Raw genomic sequence first — 17,968 nt, forward strand, 5'->3', positions numbered from 1 at the left:
CCACAAAGACAAGATATTTAATGTTCAAACTGATAAACTTCATTGTTTTTGTGCAAATATTTGCTCATTTTGAAGTGGATGCCTGCAACACGTTTCATAAAAGCTGGGACAGTGGTATGTTTACCACTGTGTTACATCACCTTTCCTTCTAACACCGCTCAGTAAGCTTTTGGGAACTGAGGACACTAATTGTTGAAGCTTTGTAGGTGGAATTCTTTCCCATTCTTTGCTTGATGTACGACACGTGCCACACACATGCAATGGGCGACAGGTCGGGACTGCAGGCAGGCCACTCTCGTACCCTCACTCTTTTACTACAAAGCTACGCTGTTGTAACATGTGCAGAATGTGGCTTGGCATTGTCTTTCTGAAATAAGCAGGGACGTCCCTGAAAAAGACGTTGCTTGGATGGCAACATGTGTTGCTCCAAAACCTGGATGTATCTTTCAGCATTGATGGTGATGGTGCCATCACCGATGTGTAAGTTGCCCATGCCATGGGCACTAACACACCCCCATACCACCACAGATGCTGGCTTTGGAACTTTGCGCTGGTAACAGTCTCTTTTGTCCAGAGGACACAACGTCCATGATTTCCAAAAACAATTTGAAACGTGGACTCATCAGACCACAGCACACTTTTCCACTTTGAATCTGTCCATTTCAAATGAGCTCGGGCCCAGAGAAGGAGGCGCCGTTTCTGGATGTTGTTGATGTATCGCTTTCGCTTTGCATGGTAGTTTTAACTTGCACTTGTAGATGTAGTGACAAACTGTGTTAACTGACAGTGGCTTTCTGAGGTGTTCCTGAGCCCACGCGGTAAGATCCTTTACACAATGATGTCGGTTTTTAATGCACTGCCACCTGAGGGATCGAAGGTCATGGGCATTTAATGTGGGTTTTCGGCCTTGCCGCTTATGTGTAGAAAGTTCTCCAGATTCTCTGAATCTTCTGATTATATTATGGGCTGTAGATGATGGAATCCCTAAATTCCTTGCAATTGAATGTTGAGAAACATTGTCCTTAAACTGTTGGACTATTTTTTTTTTTTTTCCCCCACAGTTGTTCACAAAGTGGTGATCCTCACCCCATCTTTGCTTGTGAACAGCTGAGCCTTTTGGGGATGCTCCTTTTATACCCAATCATGACACTCACCTGTTTCCAATTAGGTGTTCTTTGAGCATTCATCAACTTTCCCAGTCTTTTGTTGCCACGTCCCAACTTGTTTGAAACGTGTTGCAGGCATCCATTTTAAAATGAGCAAATATTTACACAAAAACAATAAAGTTTATCAGTTTGACCATTAAATGTCTTGCCTTTGTGGTATATTCAATTGAATATAGGTTGAAGAGGATTTGCAAATCATTGTATTCAGTTTTTATTTACATTTTACCCAACGTTCCAACTTCATTGGAAGTGGGGTTGTATAAGGTCCAACAGTTTATGGTGCATGTCAGAGCACAAACCAAGCTTCTTTGAATGTTCCATTGAGCAAAATGGCCGCCATCATCCAGAAATGGAAGACATTTGAATCCACCAGGACTCTTCCTAGAGCTGGTCGCCCGTCTAAACTGAGTGATCAGGAGACAAAAGCCTTAGTCAGGGAGGTGACCAAGAACCTGATGGTCACTCTGTCAGAGCTTCAGCATTCCTCTGTGGAGAGAGGAGAACCTTCCAGAAGGAAAACCATCTCTGCAGCAATCCACCAATCAGGCCTGTATGGTAGAGTGGCCAGAAGGAAGCCACTCCTTAGTAAAAGGCACATGGCAGCGGCCTGGAGTTTGACAAAAGACACCTGAAGGACTCTCAGACCATGAGAAACAACATTTTCTCGTCTGAGACAAAGCTTGAACTCTTTGGAGTGAATACCAGGTGTCATGTTTGGAGGAAACCAGGCTTCATCCCTGCAGTGAAGCATGGTGGTGGCAGCATCATGCTGTGGGGATGTTTTTCAGCAGCAGGAACTGGGAGACTAGTCAGGATTGAGGGAAAGATGAATGCAGCAATATACAGAGATGTCCTGGATGAAAACCTGCTCCAGAGTGCTCTTGACCTCAGACTGGGGCGACGGTTCATCTTTCAGTAGGACAATGACCCTAAACACACAGCCTAGATATTAAAGGAGTGGCTTCAGGACAACTCTGTGAATGTCCTTGAGTGGCCCAGTCAGAGCCCAGACCTGCACCAATGCTCCCCATCCAACCTAACGGAGCTTGAAAGGTGCTGTAAAGAGGAATGGACAAAACTGCCCAAAGATAGCTGCACCAAGCTTACTGTTTTTGAGGTATTGTGAGTAATCATTTTCAGGGAAAAATGAATTTACTCCATTTTAGAATAAGGCTGTAACATGACAAAATGTGGAAAAACTGAAGTGCTGTGAGTAATTTCTGCCTGCACTGTATAAATGTTCCGTTTCTCTCTCGCTAACAACCACACCTGCTTCTAATCCATCATCAATTTTGCGTCCACTAGCTTTCCTTTTTGTTTTGATCTGGTGTGTCAAGAGATTACTCGTTTGAATTTATTCTCTAATTTTGGTGAGTTAAGTGATGATGGCATTTACTTTGTTTGAGTTACTGAGTTAACTCATCCATCCAGCTGTCTATCAGTCACTTTATTCAGATCTCTTAGCTCATCTTAAAGATTAGAGGGTACATGCCCTATGACACTATTTTGTGTTGATTAAACAGTCTTAATTGTAAAAGTTCCTTATCCCTGGATTTTTTTTTTTTTTTTTTGTCTAAAAATGAAACAGCAGCATGGTAGGCATTATTTAAATACTTTTAATATACAGATTTTGCTTGTGCTTGTTAGTACATTTTCAAAATGTTAATTAAGGTGCCTTAATAACAGTTGGTGAGAGGCTGTTATTAAAGCACCTTAATCATTCAAATACACATGCGATGGACAACATATTCAGTGTTAATTGATGCTGTTTGAAGAACAGAAAATGCCAGATGGACAGTGATTGGTGACCCACTTTGTTGGAAATGCAATAAAAACGAGTCATTGGTTGTACTGTACTTTTGTTCTCCTTTCAAGCTGCTCCCTTTAGGGAGCGCCACAGCAGGTCAGCAGTTTCCATCTCACTCTGTCTTCTGTGTCTTCCTCTGTCTCACCAACCAACTACATGTCCTCGCTCAGCACATCCATAAACCTCCTCTTTGGCCTCCCTCTTCTCCTCCTGCCTGGTGTCTCCATCCTCAACGACCTTCTACCTATATACCCTGGGTCTCTTCTCTGCACTTGTCCAAAACATCTCAATCTCACCTCTCTGACTTTGTCTCCAAACCCTCCCACCTGAACTGTCCCTCTGATATGTTTATTCCTAATCCTGTCCATCTTAGTCACTCCCAGTGAAAATTTCAACATCTTCAGCTCTGCCACCTCCAGCTCTGCCTCCTGTTTTTTTGTTAGTGCCTCCGCCTCTAAGCCGTACAACGTAGCTGGTCTCAATACTGTATTGTAGATGTTCCCCTTCACTCTTTGAGATGTTTTGTCATAAATCACTCCTGCCTCCTTTTTCCATCCACTCCACCCTGCCTGCATACTCTTCTTCACCTCTCTACTACACTTTCAATTACTTTGGATAACGGACCCCAAGTATTTAAACTCATCTACGTTAACCACCACTACTCCTTTTATCCACACTATTCCACTGGGCTCCCTCTCATTCGCACACATGTACTCTAGGCTCGTCTCAACATGCTCTTGACCCTCACTTCAGATCACAATGTCATCTGCAAACATCATAGTTCATGAAGACTGCTGTCTGATCTCATCCATCAACCTGTCTGTCCGAAATAAATGGGTATTATTAATAACAAATGTGTGTGTTTTCCTGGTGTACATAAGTCACATGACCTCCCAAACTAGTAAAAACAATCTTCAAATTGTGACATATACTCTGGAAAAATATGGTAAGAATAAAATAAAAGGAGGAAGGAGTGGTCCCGCCCCGTCGTCGGATTTTCATTGTCTGGAAATGGCGGAATGATTTGGGGGTTTTTTTCCATCAGAATTTTTTCAGAAGCTGTTAGAGACTGGCACCTGGAAACCATTCGAAAAATTTATCTGGCTTTCGGTGAAAATTTTACGGGTTTCACAGCTTTAAGGACCCCTTTAAGGACGCTCAGCGCGCCGCGCTCCGAGCTGCGACGACGCGGCACAAGCCACCGGACCATTTCTAAACGGATGGCTCTGTGGATACGAGACCGTCGTGTGCTCTTTCTCTGGTTATCACAAGAGCTGGACATCAGCCATTTTCTGGCAGATTTCACTTTTAACAAGAGATTTTCTCATGGAAAGCCGCGCAGAGGCTTTGCGCGTCACGACCGATTCGCTTTGGAAGCGAGACAAAGGAACACCTCCGTTTCGGCGTGTCAGAGGACAAGTTTGGACATGTCCAGCTCTCCACAGTTTCACTGATACTTACTGGACTGGTAAGCATTGAAAGCCGAGGTAGGCATGTCCAAACTTGTCCTCTGACACGCCGAAATGGAGGTGTTCCTTTGTCTCGCTTCCAAAGCAAATCGGTCTTTACACGAGAAGCCTCCGCACGGCTTTCCATGAGAAAATCTCTTGTTAAAAGTGAAATCTGCCAGTAAATGGCTGATGTCCAGCTCTTGTGATAACCAGAGAAAGAGCACACGACGGTCTCGTATCCACAGAGCCATCCGTTTAGAAATGGTCCGGTGGCTTGTGCCGCGTCATCGCAGCTCGGAGCGCGGCGCGCTGAGCGTCCTTAAAGGGATCCTTAAAGCTGTACTAACAGACCTTATTCTCTGTGAAGCCCGTAAAATTTTCACCGAAAGCCAGATAAATTTTTCGAATGGTTTCCAGGTGCCAGTCTCTAACAGCTTCTGAAAAATTCTGATGGGAAAAAAAACCCCCAAATTATTCCGCCATTTCCAGACAATGAAAATCTGACGACGGGGCAGGACCACTCCTTCCCAAGGCGTGCTCACAGGCGAATGACATCACCGACAGGCGTGGAAAAACTCACGCATGCGCACAAGGGTTCAAGTTTGTCTGACGTGAAAACATATGAATCAAATCCATAGTTTAATAAAAAGGTACGATACTTTATGGACAGACCTCGTACTACTTTAAGAACCTCTTTAGCACTGATCCTAAATTATTGTACTTTATTAGTGTTTATATTATTGCTAATAGAAGATGCAAAGCCTCTGCTGCAACATAACCATCATCCACCATCCTGCAAAAAGTCATTACATAGTTTTTAGACTATTTCCTGGAGTTAGGGTTAAGTAATGGCTCCTTTCTACATTCATTAGGACTTTTCCAGTTGAACAAAATCTGTACCTTTTGTCTCTGTCACATTTCCTCCTCCTGCTCAGGAGCTCTTATCTGTATTTTTCTCACTGTTGTTTCAGGGTATGACAGTAACTGCTGTAACGGTGTGACATCTAACAAGAGCCACAGCGCCTCCCTTCACAGTCACAAGCCCTGTCCCCCTGGCTCTGGCTCCACCCTCCCAGCAGGAGACATCAGCCTGAATGGGAGTTGCAGCCAACAGCCCATCACCAGGTACGTGGCAGTGTTGAGTGCCGATAAGTCACCACCATGGTTACACTGGGCAATTTTTTTTATTTTTTATTTTTCTTCCATGGGCTTTGAGAACTAGGGTCATTTTGGGGTGCTGAATCTGACCTCAGATTTCCTCTATCACTTCAGTTTTTTTTGCAGTCTGCATGTTCCATATTGATGGATTATGCAAACATTGCTCATTCACTTAGGAGTTTGACACCACTAATCATGGACAAAAGCACTTTCAAAAGCATAGTTTTTAAACCAGGTTCACGAAATGTGAACAAAGAGCCGTAATATTGTTTATGGCGTTGAAGAGGTGTGCTAGACTGCAGCTTTTGCTTCAGTGCTTGATATGACAGATATGTTTTCATATCTCAAAAATGTGATGTGACTGGCAAAACTAACACCACATTTATATTAAGTGCCCCCAAATTACCCAAAATCCTTTGAAAAATTCCATGCAAGAAAAATTGTTTTGGCTGCAAAGTCCCAGTAAAAAAAAAAAAAAAAATGAAATAAAGCGGGGAGGAAAGCACTCAGAGTAATCCTGTTTTGTTGTATGCACGTCCTGATATTCGGCCATGCTGCTCCCACAGACTGCCTGCACAGATTTTGATGGGCGGTGACTGGTTGTTTTGTCTTCCACCAGTAACGACATGGACATGGAGGTGGACCACTTCACCAACGGAGTGACGGAATCATCCTCCAATGGGTTTCTCAACGGCAGCTCCAAGCATGCAACCGAGCCTGACGACTGTGATGCAGACATGGGTGGGAACAGTGTGTCACTATAACTGGCTGCCTCCTACAGCCAGGCTTTAATGAAATCTGCTGCTGTGGCCCCAAACTAAAGGTTTTCTGTTGCTGTTCCTCTTAAGTCCTGTTTGGAAGTCAAGAGCGAGAGTTTTATTTTGCTCTTGAGCCTTTTAAAGCCGGTTTCACACGTAATGACCCAGCTCAACATGAAGCCGGTTCATAAATCCAGTCAGGACTGTACGGTTCGGTATCTGTTGTTAATAGTGCAGCAGATAAGAGAATATTTAGAGTGGAATCTTGCAAATGGTCGTACAAGCATCAAATTTGGCACAAATACTCCTTAGACATTAACTCTTTTGGGAAAGAAAAAAAAAAAAGATTGAATTTTCAATAGGCAGCCAGGTAGGGGTCAGTTAAAGAACTGCACAGGAGTCAAAACTAAAAGATGCTCCAGTCATATTGAAAACTACACCACATTATTTGCCTGATCATAAAGATTACAAAAAGGTATAGTTTGGACAATCTGTGACTGAATGTTATGGGGTAAAAACAGCAAGAATGGTGACAAAGGTCACTTTCAGTTTGTACAGGGGTCAAAAGTTAAAGTTGCTCCAATTTTGGTAAAATGTGATACAGATTATTAGTTAACAGGATTTTAAAAAGGAATAGTTTGGCCCATGTGTCATGCTTAGTTGTCATGTTACAGGGTCACATGTCATAGAATCCAATGGACATTGACCTTGTTTGACCTTTACCTTGGAGATCAAGCATTCAGCACTGTCAGAACTATTCCATTTATTAATCCTATTAGCTCAGCCAATAATTTGCATCACTTTTTATCAAAATTGTAGCAACTTTAATGTTTGACCCCTGTACAAACTGAAATTGACCTTTGTCACCAGTCTTGCTGTTCTTCACCCCATATCTCCATAACATTCAGTCACAGATAGTCCAAACTATACGTTTTTGGAATCTTTATGATCAGACAAATAATATGGTGTAGTTTTCAATATGACTGGAGCATTTTTAAATTTTGACCCCTGTGTAATTCTTCAATTCTACCTGGCTGCCTACTGAAAATTCAAGTGGATGAGTTGTGTTCCCCCCCCCCCCCAAAAGAGTAATGCCTAAGGAGTATTTGTGCTGAATTTTATGCTTGTATCACCATTTGAAGGATTGTTTCAGTTCTCCACTGCACTACAGAATGCAAGTCTCCCCCGACCCTGTATCCGGGTGTTGGCATTCCATTGTGTAGTTTTGTTCAGAGTTATTGTGAAGGCTCACGAAGAGCTGGAGGTCTCGTGTTGCTCCTTGTGTCGTGCCACGTGACACTGGCTGAACATAGTATAAACATGTTAGCGGGGGTCTGTTTGTTTTTGGCTTTGCAGAAGTCGAGTCGACTCAGTCCAAGAGACAGCTGTGCGGCGGGAGTCAGGCAGCCATCGAGAGAATGATCCACTTCGGCAGGGAGCTCCAGAGCATGAGTGAACACCTCCGCAGAGAATGCGGCAAGAACTCTGCAAACAAAAAGATGCTCAAGGTGACGGACCAACACATTTCAGAAACAATTACCAAATACTGTTACTACTACAAAAAAATACAACTGGCCAACAACGATTGCTAATTTCCAATTCCGAATTTGAGAAGTGGAATGCCTCTGAACACAAAGCTGTGCTTGTACAAGTACGATGAAGTACACTTTGTGTAGTGCCGATAAAGTTGTTTTTGATTTTCGACCCTTCTGTGCCTTTTAGTTTATTATTATATGGTATGTGATTTTGCCGACTTCTGATTCCCATTCACCACTTTCTCTGGTGTACCACATGCCGAGTTGACCGCTGGTGGAACTGAGTACACCTCACGTGCAGCGTTGCTAATTGAGCGACACCTTCTATCGATAACGACCAATCAGATAACGCGATACAACGCCTACTTTGGCTGTCAGTTTGTTGACAAGATTCTACATGATGCCTGTGCATTATTTCACAAAGACTGTTCCTTATTAAGCCCCCTTCATGCGGGCCCGCTTCGAGTGTGTCATCATGACAACGCCGTGTACACAATGCAGTAAAAACCAAAAGCACAGAAAAAAAACACTGCTGGCTGCAGCTGCTGCAGCAGCTCCTCGGTCTTCTCTCACAAATATGTTTAAATACAGTCCATAAAAGTCCTGCTCACAGACTGATTGTCAGAGACAGGACATGAAAATTCAGTAAGGTATATCTTATATATATTCCAATTCTAAGGTGGAACTATGCCAGTATACAAAGGTATATCTAAATCTCTAAAAAGGAAGAGTAAAATAGGAGAGTAGAAAAGAGTAGAGTAGAGCCACTTAGGTGCCTGATCTTGAGAACCAGGGATGGTAGGTTAAAAAGTTTTTATCCCATGGGAACTCTCCCTACCCACCCAAGCAGCTCAAGAAAAAGGTATATATAATATAATAATAAGATATCACAGGAGAAGATTGTTATAAAATGCAAAATAACCAACTATTTTGTAAGCTACGATGAACGTTGCTAAGGCCGGCTAGATAAGCTAGCGTTAGCTGTTAGGTATAACTAATTGTACCCCACTCCTACAATATTTACTTAAATATAATAATATTAAAAAGGGGGGAACAAGAAAAAGTAAAGCGTGTAGAAATGTATATGGAGACATAACTACATATATTTGCGGAATAGAGAAAAACAGCGGCCGTTTTAATCACCAAACCTGCAGCTGCCAGCGTTACACATCTTGCTGTTTCTTCTTCTTCAGCTTATATTTATAACACAGTATTCAGTAGCTTAGCCCTCGTGTGGGAACACATGTAATTACAGCTGATCATCCCAGTAACCACTTAGTGTTAAACTGGCATATATATATATATATATATATATATATATATATATATATATATATATATATAAGAAATTCCATCTTCTACATGTTTTTTTAATGGGAACCCCAAACTTAGATATTATTTCTTGATGTCTATTAGTTTATGGTGTCTAGTGGAAAAACTTTGGTAATTATCACAGATGTGACCAATTCTGACTAATTGAGGTGTAAACACCATATGTAGGCTTACTCGGTATGTTACTACTCAAATAAGGAAATTTTACAATATGAAAGTTAAAATCGTCCCGTTTGTCAAACGGCTGTTCTAAACTGTCTATAATGCTCAACTCTATATCTAAGTATGAGAGTTTTTTATTGTTTTCTGTAGTCTTTTTTAGTTCTAATTCTGATTGATAAATATTTTTAATTTCATTCTCAAAATTAGGGTTATTTAAAGTAAGTAGGTCTTCAATGTAACGGAAGGTATTATTAAAGGTTTTTGCTGACTTGCTATTAGTTTTAAGTTTATCTTTCATAAATTTATATTCATAATAAAAAAAGGAAAAGGTTAGCTAAAAGTGGAGCACAGTCTGGTCCCATATGTATCCCTATTGTTTGTTTGAAAATTGTGTTGCCAACCTCTATATAGATATTGTCTACAAGGAATTCTATATGCTCAATCATATTTTCCTCAGTTATATTATGATACCGTGTTGATGTAGTGTTAGACCAATATGTTGTGCTATCATAAGTTGGTCATGTCGGATGTTAGTATACAGCAGGGGTGGCCAAGTTTGGTCCTCGAGAGCCACATTCCTGACACTCTTAGTTGTCTCCCTGCTCCAACACACCTGAATCCAATGAAAGACTCGTTAGCAGACTTTTAATGAGCCTTTCATTGGATTCAGGTGTGTTGGCGCAGGGAGACAACTAAGAGTGTCCGGAAGGTGGCTCTCGAGGACCGAACTTGGCCACCCCGGTATACAGGGTGGAAAAATCAAAACTATCAAAATGTGTAGCTACTTTAGTTTGAACTTTTTTAGTTTATTTAAAACCTCTGTAGCATTATCGATAATCCAAAAGCAGTTAACTCCAGTGTTACAAGCTATGCCTTCGCAGTATTGTTTGTTACAAATGTTTTGTAACTAATTTAAGGCTAGAGGTTAGTAGTTGGGATAATGGTTTAGTAGTACATGCATTACAGGTCGCTATAAATCTACTACCTATTGGATTTTTATGCATTTTGAGAAGCCAGTAGAAGGATGGTAATTGTTTCATATCATTAGTAATTTTAATGTTATATTTAGTCATAAATTCTTGGTGTTTTGTAACAATATCTTCTGTGTGATGATTATAAGACATATATGTTTGTGGGTTAGTCCCATCACTAGTGTTGAGTTCCTTTAAAACTACATCTAAGTAATATTTTTTGCAAACTATTAGGATATTGTTGCTGGCTTTATCTGCTGGTACTAAAACAAAACGTCTTTGAAAGTTATTTAGGTATTCTAGGCAAACCTTGTCTGACAGTATGTTTTTTTTATATGGATTTTTCCTTTTTTCCTAAGTCTATCTATCTTAAATTGAACTGTTTCTAATACTCGACCTTCCCATTCGTCCAGTGTTCTAGTATCTATTTTTTCTTTTTTTAGCCCAACGTTTTTTGTAATCCTTAATGGCTTTTTTAACTATTACGAGGTTTGTGTCCCAGTTAATATTATTTTGTTCTCTAAATTATCATTTACTAAGTAATTTTCTAAGCTTCCTGTTCTCAATTATTCTGAGATTACCGGTTATTATATGTCCTGTTGGCTCGTATTTGAAATTAGACGAGTCGCAATCACAGCTAAGATAAATTTTTTTTTTTTTTATGCTTTGTTTGAAATTAAAAACTTTACCAGCTATAGATGTAGTATTTGAATAGCTAATAACGGGGGGTTTATCACTGATGAAATTTGGTATAGTTTTTTGGATTGGTTTGCTATATAGAATCTGTGATAGTTTGATCATTTCAGTGCCTTTGTTGTGAAAAGGAATTTTCAAGAAAGATTTATCATCTTTGGTTATTGTAGTTTTTTCCATTTTTTTTTTGTAAACCTAACCTAAAGTTAGCTAAATCTTTTATGACGAGTGGAATATAGTTAGGTAATCTTTGTACTGAAAGTATAATATTAGCTAAAGCTGTTAGGATGCCAAGTTTTCATTGTGATAAGTTCATGTACTAACCCAGGTCTATTGTAATTGTTAATTATTTCTTTTAATCTAAGTTCTAAATCTATCTTTGTAGTTGCATGTTGTCTATTGCGCTTACCTGATCATTTTTTGAACGTACGTTGTTTTTTGTTTAAAAATGCCCATATGACAGTATTTTCCATATCTTTTTTAGAAACATTACCTAGTTTTTTGACATTGTCATTAAGCCCATACGGCTAAATTGTGGCTAGTTCTTTGTCCAGGTTCAGTAAAAAGTCCGGACATCTCCAGTCCACTCACGGATGATTCGTTTGTGCACACATGTGAACAATTAAAAGAAAGAAAAGGCTTCCTGCGCGCCTCGCTCTCCGCAAACTCTCTCATCACTGTGTGAAAGAAAGGACATAAGTCCTGCTCACAGACTGATTGCCAGAGACAGGACATGTCCACATGAAGTATAACTCCAGGCATCTCCACATTTACTCACGGACGGTTCATTTGCACGCACGCGCATCTCGCGGTCACAGGAGGAAAGATAAACTATAACAGAACTCAGAGCGCAGACCTGCAGCCCTGCACAAGAACACATATAAACTAGAAGAGAAATCAGAGTGCACAGTCTGTCTGCAGCCAAACTGCACTCTGATTCCTCTGTGCAGAGAACCTGCAGGCTGCGTTCTCACCTCCTCTCTGCCCCCTGCTGCGCACACCTGACGCAGACATTCCTGCATCGTCATGACACCACAGGAAGCTCGAGACAGCCCCGGTATGAAAGGGGCTTTAGAGATTGTGCTCATGAAGTATTTTGGACCTGTTGGTGCAGTACGACAGTAATAATAAAGAGTTGAAACTTGAGATTAATTTTTCAGTTTTAGTATGTTTGACTAACATCCTAACATCCAGTTTTCTTGTTTACCATATAACAAAACAGTTATAGACTTTTGATCTCATCAGAAGTCTATAATTGTATAGTGTATTCGCTGTTTTGCAGTTGTGAATCTTGCACCATCTCACCGTACGTGATTCATGCAAGAGGTCTGTTTCAGTAGAGTTCCGGTTTAGGGCACAGTGTAAACACACCTCATGAAGTGTGGACAACAAGACAACATCGGGGCACAGCAGAAGTCTATCACAGGTGATAACCCTCTCAACTTGAGCAAAGGTGTCATCATCGTAATCACTCGTGAACTCGCTGAATCTGCACCATCCACATCCTCACTAACCGTTTACATGGCTTTGAAACACGGGAACTGCTGGCGCTGCGGTGCATTTTGGGAAGCACAGGGTGATTATGGGAAATGTTAAAGTACCGAATTGAAAAATGTGGTTGCATTGTTGTTGAAACAGCTACTCAGTTGACAAATACATGAGCAACTCTTTCATAAATTCAGCATTTTACAGACCACAATTAACTAGAAGAAATTAAGAGACGAACCCCTCGGTCCATATGACATAAATAACAAGATCAAACTTCAGACCTTAACAGGTTAAAACTGTTTTGTGATATCATGTTTGTCTGTCCTGAACTACATCTCTGTTACCACTCAGTAGCTTTTCATATTTGATGTGATGTTAATTGACCCCAACCCATAGATCAGCCGACATGAACCTTTCACAAACATATCAATATTGGTGTTTTTTTCCAATATGAAAACGTTTATTTTACTAAATAAAGAGTGAAGAAAAACACTTTGACTGTTGGAAATCCAGCAGAGACTACTCCAGTAGCATCATTTACAATTCTGTCGACCGTGACTGGGGACCCCCATCACTCCTTGGTCACATTAGCTACAATAGACTGAGGCAAAGAGACCAGCTGCTGTTCATTTTCAATCAGAGTTGGTGTTTCACAGCAACAAGAGATTGCTATGCAGCCAGCTAGGCAGGGCCAAGATAGACTACATCTATTTTAAGCAAATGCTGAGTGATGTGAAACAGGCACTGCCAATCAGACGGAAGGCAGCGTGACAGTTGTTGGTTATATTTATAGTTATTTATCATCATCATTGGCATAATCTCATTTTCGAGCATTAAAGGACCATGTCAGATCATCCTCAGTTGTTCAAGGGTTGATGATGCCATATGTGGTTGCTCAGAGCTGGAGTAGAATGGGACAGTGGGTGGTGAGCGAGGAAGGACGAGCCACTCTTTATGTTGCTGTCTCTTGTACGCTACTTCACAGCATCGTCGTTTCTCCATGTGGGCTGTTCCCTTAATGTTGGTGCGCCTCCACTCAGTGCAGTTTTCGGCGAAGGTCTCCCAGTTGATGTTACAGCGATGAAGTGTGGCCCTCAACTGGTCGCAAAATTGACATGTGGGCGCACCTCTGGGTCTTGTGCCTGATTCGAGCTGTGAGAAGAGGATGTGGAGGGGGAGTCGGGTTGTGGGCATTCTTCTGATGTGCCCTGCCCAGCAGAGGCGATTTTGGACTATCGTGGTCTCAATGCTAGAGAGATTGGCTCGGAGAAGCACAGATTCATTGGCGACACGGTCTTGCATTTGATCTTCAGGATTGCATGGATTTTCTTCTGTTGGAAACATTCCTGCCTTTTTATATCACTCGTATACAGGACCCGCAACTCAGAACCATAGAGGAGGGTGGAAAGAACGATGGCTCAGAACACCATGATTTTAGTCTGGAGACTAAGATTGTGGTTCAGAAATACCTGTTTGGAGAGCTTCCCAAATGCTGCATGTGCGGCACGAATCCTGTTATCATTGTCTTTGTGCACAGTGCAATCATTCAAGAGGTAGCTTCCTAGGTAGGGGAAGGCTTCCACGGTCTCGAGGACTTCACCATGGAGTCGTACTTTGCTGGTGTCTGGAGGGGGATGGCCCACGACTCCCTGGAGTGCAAGGATCTTGGTCTTTCCAGTGTTGGAGGAAAGCTCAAAGTGAGAGTAGGCACCATCAAAGGGATCTACAGTGGTCTGGAGCGCGGCGACTGTGTCTGCAGGGGTCGCATTGTCGTCAGCGTACTGCAGCTCCCATACTGTGAGCAGGGTGGTGATTTGGCGGGCATGAAAATTCCCAGTGTTGAAGAGACCTCCATCCATTCAGCAGCAAAGTTAGATGCCAGAGGCCGTGTCAGGAAGTTTGTGGATCATGGACCCAAGGTAGAGAGAGAAGAGGGTGGGGGCCAGAAAACAGCCCTGCTTCAGACTAGTGGTGAAGGAAGGAGTCAGAGATGCTGTTCTTGTCCACGACCCGGCCAGTCATCCCATCGTGAAGGGCCTGTACAAGGTCTGTGACCTGTGCGCTTTTTATAGGTTTCAGGTTGGGTTGCACTGATCCCACGCATGAACTCACCACTCCACCTGGAGGCAGTTTCGTTTCATACCCAGGACAGTATAGTTATTTATTATAAAGTTCATTAAACTGTAAAACATCAATCCTTGATTACAGTTTTTTATCATAACTGATAAGTATCAGGATTGCCTTTTTTTTTAATGGACATGTTCCACATATACTTTTTCCACATTTTGTTATGTTACAGCCTTTTCCAAAATGACTGAAACACCCCATAATGACAGTGTGAAAAGATTTTGTTTTTTTATTTTTGCCAATTTATTAAAAATGTATAAAACTAAGAAATCACATGTACATTAGTATTCACAGCCTTTGCCATGAAGCTCTAAATTGAACTCAGGTGCATTCTGTTTCCACTGATCATCCTTGAGATGTTTCAACAGCTTAATTGGAATCCACCTGGGGTAAATTGAGCGGACTAGACATAATTTGGAAAGACACACACCTGTCTACATATAAGGTCACACAGTTGACAGTGTATGTCAGAGCACAAACCAAGCATGAAGTCAAAAGAATTGTCTGTAGACCTACGAGACAGGATTGTCTCGAGGGAGAAATCTGGGGAAGGGTCCAGAAACATTTCTGCTGCTTTGAAGGTCCCAATGAGCACAGTTATCCGTAAATGGAAGATGTTCGGATCCACCAAGACTCTTCCTAGAGCTGGAATAGGCAAAACTGCCCAAATATAGGTGCACCAAACTTGTGGCATCATGTTCAAGAAGACCTGAGGCTGTAATTGCTGCCAAACGTTTTCTATTTTTAATAAATTTGCTAAAACTTGAAAGAAAAAACTTTCACGATGTCATTATGGTGTGGTAGAAGTAGAATTTTGAGGGTGAAAAATTATTTGCTCCATTTCGGAATAAGGCTGTAACATAAAATGTGGAAAAAGTGAAGCGCTGTGAATACTTTCCCGATGCGGTGTGCGCGTGTGATAGCCGCGACGGGGTTCATGGGCCCCCAGCGGGGGTCAAGGGGGCAAAGCCTCTTGAAGCTATAGGGTTTATACCTCGAAAATGTGTGGGTTTAGATGCATTGAAAGCAAGAATAAGACAAAAACAATTATTTTTATGTTGTAATATTTGTAAAACAAAAGTTCTTTTTAAAATGTTTCTGTCAAGGTCTGTTAATAAAATAACATTGAAAAGGTTAAAAACATTATTTGTTGGGCATATAGCATTCTTCTTTCATCCAGTGAAACAGGCAGTTTTTCTGTCATGAGCAGTTAATAACCCACCGCACCAGTCTTTGCTTGGACAAGGCGCAGCCCTTCTTGGGGCCCCCATAGCAGACAAACAGCATCACTTTTGTGAAACACAGCTGTCAATTCAATATAACGTCTGAGTGTACGAACAGGGCACAACAGGCTAGAATTAGCTTCTGCAGTAGCTTGAGGGGTAAAGACAGCCAAGGTAACTGGCTGGTTAGCATGGAATGGTAAAACCGTCTCTGGTAAAAAGGAGGGGTTCGGCTATCAGAATTGCTGCGCACACAGTTGTCAGCAATTGACAAGGGATGGACAATGTTGGGCACAGATAACCAAAATATTAATTTCGATAACACATAATCAGATAACTGAAAAGTTATCTTCGATAAAGCTAAAATGATAAACCACTCAAAAAATGTATCAGAAGTTACAGATAACCGATAAATTCCAGTATTATCTCCAGTACACTTGTAACTACTAAACAAGCTGATTTTGAGTTTTAACACAATGATTGCTTTTGGATGCATCAAAAGCAACAGCAGACCCAAACAATGAGTCAGCACTTCTGTCCTTGAGCGCCCTGCCCCCTGCTGGAAGCTTGAGTTTACTACATGGCTTCCAGCACAGAAGCAACTGAGAGGAACCGCAAAGCTCAACTCTCTACCCAATGGCAGCGCTGCCGTCAGGCCGAGGTCTTGGAAGATAAAGCAGTGCTGAGTTATGGTTTGGTGTAAATAAAATGAATACTGATAGAATAACTCCATTAATGTCAATTCTCTCATTTGTGCAAAGTCAAGATATAACATATATCTTTTAATGTTGAATAATGCACTAATTGAGTTTTTGTAACAACACAGAACAGACAGATGGCATTCTGGGTAAAATGTGCCTCTGCTCACTGATTGGTTGGTTCATTCTATGTAAACCAACACGTTGTGTGCTAGTGTTTACAGATAAATGCGCTTTTGTAAAATATGCCATGTTTTATTTGTAAAAAAAAAAAAAGGCATTTAAAAAAAAAAAAAGCCAAGTTGTAATTAGATAACTGTTTGATATAACGTGTCAAAATAAATGGAACACTGCCATGATCTACTGGTGCCAGTGCGAGTTTTAGCCCTTTTTCAGCTGATTTTTCATTTGTGTGAGAATTTTTTGGATCACACAGAGTTTCAGGTTAATGGCGCATCCTGCATCGTTTAGTATACATGGAGTAACGAGCGGCGTTTAACATCTCACGACCACCTCTCGCACTGTGCCTGTGCAAACACCGCAGACCTGTCTTGTAATGTTTTTTTGCTTTGTTTTTAAACTTTGATGTTTCCCATCGAGAGTTTTTGTATATTAAATTTGAAAAAAAAAAGCTTCTGTTTACGTTGTGCTTCTGGAAACACAAGTCTGACGTGTGGTTTTTGAACGTACAATGTGTGTGAGAACATAAATCGTGCAGTTCTCTGGTACAGTGTCTGCCCAGCTTCAGTCTAAATACTGCCATGAACACTACTGGCCAGTAGATGGCAGTAGAGACCTTGAAAACTTGCAAACACAAAATTCCAGATAATCTGTGTTGCTACTTGGTGCGTTTAAGATGCGTGGAAAAGCAAACAAAATAACATCTATAAACCCAGAGAATATATTCATGAGAGTTTTAGGCAATGCTGTTGTTTTGATCAGAGTGTCTCAAATGCATTCTCCTGTCGTGAACATACCGAGATTACCCTATCACCCATAATGCACCTGGACACATTATGCCCACACTAAAACCTTTAAAATTAGCATATTACTTTAAAACTAAAACATATCTGATATTTTCACTTTATAAAACTTCAGAAGTGACATTAATTTAAATAAATTGTTTAAATAACTTGTCCGAAATAAGTTTGGTTAAAATTTGAACCATAAGTTAAAAATGCATGCTTCTGGATGACTTGGGTGATATTGGCCGAGTATCAGTATGGGATTAAAAGAAATGAGTTTTTTTGTTTTTGTGGCCAGTTCTCCTTTGCCTGCAGAGGATAGAACAATTTCTTCTAGAAGCAGCTCTCCTCTGTTTGCAGAGGGTAGAACTACACATTTGTACACCTTTTCTTACCATGTTAATGGTCTAAAAATTATCGGACAAAAATTTATC

At 41.0% G+C, this 17,968-nt stretch overlaps 1 protein-coding gene across 1 annotated transcript in view; it reads left to right on the plus strand.

Annotated features, from left to right (window-relative positions):
* The window catches only part of ranbp9 (RAN binding protein 9), a 130,456-nt gene that overhangs the window by 101,326 nt on the left and 11,162 nt on the right, over window positions 1–17,968 (plus strand). The window contains 3 exon segments of the mRNA XM_034182714.1: window positions 5,396–5,549; window positions 6,202–6,323; window positions 7,697–7,848. Of these exon segments, the coding sequence (XP_034038605.1) occupies window positions 5,396–5,549; window positions 6,202–6,323; window positions 7,697–7,848 (428 nt within the window).

This window comes from Thalassophryne amazonica, chromosome 12 (assembly GCF_902500255.1).
Source record: "Thalassophryne amazonica chromosome 12, fThaAma1.1, whole genome shotgun sequence".
Taxonomy (NCBI): Eukaryota; Metazoa; Chordata; class Actinopteri; order Batrachoidiformes; family Batrachoididae; genus Thalassophryne; species Thalassophryne amazonica.